At 43.5% G+C, this 4387-nt stretch overlaps 2 protein-coding genes across 2 annotated transcripts in view; one reads left to right on the top strand and one right to left on the bottom strand.

Annotated features, from left to right (window-relative positions):
* Positions 1–270, top strand: part of EMH_0005900 (Anamorsin homolog, related) — a gene marked incomplete at both ends in the record, with an annotated part of 3194 nt that extends 2924 nt beyond the window's left edge. The window contains one exon of the mRNA XM_013497348.1: positions 101–270. Within this exon, the coding sequence (XP_013352802.1) occupies positions 101–270 (170 nt within the window). The remainder of the gene's footprint in view (positions 1–100) is intronic.
* A 2102-nt stretch (positions 271–2372) lies between these two features.
* Positions 2373–4387, bottom strand: part of EMH_0005890 (sulfate adenylyltransferas-adenylylsulfate kinase, putative) — a gene marked incomplete at both ends in the record, with an annotated part of 3477 nt that continues 1462 nt past the window's right edge. Inside the window, 4 exons of the mRNA XM_013497347.1 lie at positions 2373–2629; positions 2897–3027; positions 3311–3428; positions 3766–4100. Coding sequence (XP_013352801.1) covers positions 2373–2629; positions 2897–3027; positions 3311–3428; positions 3766–4100 — 841 coding nt within the window. The remainder of the gene's footprint in view (positions 2630–2896; positions 3028–3310; positions 3429–3765; positions 4101–4387) is intronic.

Raw genomic sequence — 4387 nt, 5'->3', positions numbered from 1 at the left:
TATATATATATATATATATATATATATATATATATATATATATATATATATATATATATATATCTTTTGTTGTCTTCAGGGCTTCCTGCTTTCCGCCCAGGAGAGAAAGTAGACCTCTCAGCAGAGGGACGTGCTGGCGCTGCTGCTGCTGTTGCTGCTGCTGCTGCTGCTGCTGCTGCTGATACACCTGCAGACGCTGGAGCTGTAGGCATTACTGTGACGAAGGACACTAACAAAGTTGTTCTTTCTTCTCTTGATGACGACCTCTGACGGTGCTGCATGCCGGCGTGCACCAGCAGCTGTCCATACACCCGGAGGAGTAGTTGCCTTTATGAATTCCTCTTGGGCTCTTGATGCCTCAGTTTTCTGTTTCATTAGAAGAGTTGCTGTTGCGGCTGCTGCTGTCTCAGCTGTACGTACAGCGGCAGCTGCTTATTTCTTTTGTTGTCGTTCTGCTATTTTAAATTCAAATGCAGAAACACCTAGAAACATTCCCCCATGTTATTGAATTTGTTCATTTGACCCTCTCGTCCAATAAACGCACAGGACTGGCGACACCTCCGATCCCGCTGTAGCCGCTGTTTATAGACGCAACGAGCAGCAACTGCAGCCGCTGGTGCTGCTGCTGGTGCTGCTGCTAGTGCTGCTGCTAGTGCTGCTGCTACTGCTGCTACTGCAGTTTTCTCGTGATGCTGAGGGTAGGCTACTCCGGGACAGCTTGCGCTAGACCGTACTGCTAGAGGGGGAAGCCAAACAGGCTTAGCTAGTCGCCAAGGTAGCTGAATATATTAGATGTAGAAGAAAAAAAAAATATATATATATGTATATGTATATATGTATATATATATACGCATGCAGAGAGAGTCGTGGGTCGCTCCTCTTGGCGTGTCGCAGAGGCGACATCGCGCGAATTCGTTTTGACGCTGATTTGTTGTTTGCCGTTTTGTTTGTTTTAGTGTTTGGTGCTTAGCGTTGTTTGCTTGTCTGTATCTTAGTTCGAGCGTTAGTTTTGTGTTAGTGTTTGGCGTTTATCACTCGTTTTAGTTTAAGATAAAAAGAGAGATGGATGCGGCGGGTTTCACCTCTGCGCCCGTTGGCGTCAAGATCTCATCGTCAGGGAATTGAGAGCAGATGAAGAAATATTTCTTAGATTTTTTCCTTGAAACAACAGATGTAAATACAGCAAAAGCAGTTTCATATTTTGCCGTTGAAGCAACACCTTTGGTACAGCAGAGACGGGCTCAAGGCAGCTGTCGGTCGGCGTTTATTTTGCCTTTTTTTACTATGAGATGCGTTTCGAACATGAATTGACGCATGAATAAATTGAAATATAAATAAATTGAAACATAAATAAATTGAAACTTGAAACAATAACTGAACGGAAAGAAGAAATTATTTGAACCATGAGTAAACTGAAGCGTGGAGAAACTGAAACATAAATAAATTGAACGATGAAACGAACTGAAACATGAATTAGGTGATGCATGAAGCGAATTGGTACATGACACAAACTGAAACATTAATAGATGAACAAAACGGAAACATGAGTAGATGATCAAAGCTGAAACATGAATAGATGAACAAAACTGAAACATGAATAGATGATCAAAGCTGAAACATGAATAGATAAACAAAACTGAAACATGAATAGATGATCAAGACTGAAACATGAACAGAAACTGAAACATGAATAGGTTGAAAGCTGAAATTCATTGAAAGATGAACTAAGTGAAACACGAGGAAATTGAAACATGAAGGAATCGAAACTCGGATAAACTGAAGTGTGGAATGGATTGAAAGGTGAAACGAATTGAAATAGAAAATATATTGAAAGATGAAATAATTTGAAAGTTGAAATGTAGGCGTACCGTCGCCTCTCGCCGCCTTACATATGCAGTGCAGCGTGTTTTCAGCGCGTTATTGTATTAAATGAATAAATAATAAAAATATTTTTATTACTATAAGAATAAAGAAAACCAATTCTGTGGAGTGTGAAACACCGCCTTCTTTTCAGCAGAATTTGCTTAGTGGAGGTGCATTAAATGAATGAACAAATTGATGCAGTGAACGCACATATTATTTTAATAATTAAACAAAACGCAATTTCTTGCATTTTGTGACTTCTTTTTGCTTAGCAGCATTTGCTGGGAGGAGGTGCCTCCATAGTATATATTTAAATTAATTAATTGAACAAACATTGTTCTATTAAGCGAACGAAATGCATTGTGCATCCCCTTCCTCTTTTGGTGTTAGCAGCTTTCGCTGACAGGAAGGGCTTCTAATACAGATTTGAGTGTATTGATTGAACACTTTATTTGTTTCAATTAAACTAAACACAATTTTTTGCATTTTGCAACCTTCTCAGTTTCGGCTTAACAGCATTTGTTGAGAGGAGGGGCTTCTAGTACATATCCTTGATCTTTAAGGTATTGATGAACCTGGCAAACTTTGTCTTTAATATCTGAACTCGAATCAATTGTCAACTCGGGGTGCTGAGGGGCCTCATAGGGATCCGAGACGCCAGTGAATTGCTTAATGATGCCTTGTCGGGCTTTCTTGTACAAATGCTTAATGTCGCGCTCCTCGCACACCGATAAAGGAGTGCACACGTACACCTCAACGTACACACCTAAACAAGAAAAAGAAAAGGAATTCAAATACGGCACAGGCTAGACTGCCAAGGCACACTTACAGACAAATTTAAACGACCGAACGAACAAACAAACGAACAAGCAAACAAAGCTAAATAAACAAGCAAACAAACGAGGACCCAACCAACCAACCAAAGTAATCAAACAACCAAAGAAACCACCGCTGAGCTAAACACGCACAGTGACAGCATAGAAGAAGTGTTCTGGTTTATGAAATCCACTAAATTATTACAGCTACAACGAACCTCCTTCTTGTTCAATGAGTTTACGGTTGAATTCTCTGTCACAAGTGTACGGCGCGATATTTGCCACAATGCAGATACCCCCGTGTTTTGTTATTTCGCTGGCGATGTACCCAATGCGACGCACATTTGTGCTGCACACAGAAGCAGAACCACAACGAAGGGAAACACTTGATAGCGGCTCTAAAAGGAAAAGAAACAGAGGGTTTTGTTAGTGGCTTGAAACTAAAGCAAAACAAAGAAAGAAACGAGAAAAATAGTGCATTCTGAAATGCTTTCCCAAACCCTAAACCCTAAACCCTAAACCCTAAGCCATTGGACTTTCCTGCGGTCCTCCCGACTGAACCCGAGNAAACCCTAAACCCTAAACCCTAAACCCTAAGCCATTGGACTTTCCTGCGGTCCTCCCGACTGAACCCGAGGCCTTTGGAGAGGTGCTGGCGGACGACATCAGCATCAAGGAGAGTTATTTTGCGTCTCTCGTTGCGGTTCTCAAGGATAGCAGCCTCCAAAGCATTCGCGAGAGTGCTCTTCCCTGGAAACATTACACAGGAAACAGGTTGCTGCTGCTGCTGTTGCTGTCGCTGCTGCTGCTGCTTCTGCTGCCTTGTGCGTCTTTACACAGAGGAGGCGCAGCTGCTGAGCTGCTTCTGGTTCTGCGTGGATGAACGACAGCGTTGGGAGTATGCAGCAGCCAGCAGATGCAGCAAGAAGAAAGGGAGAGCCCCCACCAATGATACACCTGCTGCTGCTGCTACAGCTGCAGCAGTTGTATCATTGGTGGGGTTTCTCCGTTCCTTCCTGCTACAGCTGCTGGCTGCTGGGCCCTCATATTTGCCGCTGCTGCTGCAGCAACAGCAGTTGCTGCTTACCTGAGCAGGGCAGCCCAGTAAAGTATACGCAGAGTCCGCGTTCATGGTTTTGTTTATAGAACTGCTGCAGTTCAACAATGACACTTGGGAATGAAAACCACTCGGGTATTGGCATTCTTGTTGTGAGTCGTTTTCTGAATTCTGTGCCTGAGATGGAGTTGACTTCAACATTTGGGTTTTGCTTTTTCACATCTTCAAGCCGTCCTGCTGGGATATATCCACCAAATTCTTCGCCTACGTACAACATCTCCTCTCCAAATATCGGCGTAATTCCCAGCTTATCCGCAACAGAACCCAAAAGCTTGTGGGCGTCATAGGGGCCGTAGAAAGGAGTACTGACAAAGCAACCAACGCTCACACAGATATTACACGTTTTCTTCCCCTGCATTCTTTTTTTTTGTGCATTCTTCACACTTTAAATGTGATGCGAACAACCAGGCGAAACGCGGACAGAAGAAGGTGCAAGCAGGGGTTGAAGCAGCAGCACCAGCAGCAGCGATGGCAGCAGCAGCAGCAACAGCAGCTAACCAGATCCCCAGAAACCCACCCGTCTTGCTTGCGGGTCGAGGGTCCCGCGTGGTCTCTGCCTACGATGAAGTGTGTGCATCCGTAGTTCTTTCGA

The sequence above is a fragment of the Eimeria mitis genome, genomic scaffold (genome assembly GCF_000499745.2).
Source record: "Eimeria mitis Houghton genomic scaffold, Emh_scaff262, whole genome shotgun sequence".
NCBI classification, from domain to species: domain Eukaryota; phylum Apicomplexa; class Conoidasida; order Eucoccidiorida; family Eimeriidae; genus Eimeria; species Eimeria mitis.
This window is presented reverse-complemented; position numbering and strand designations above follow the sequence as displayed.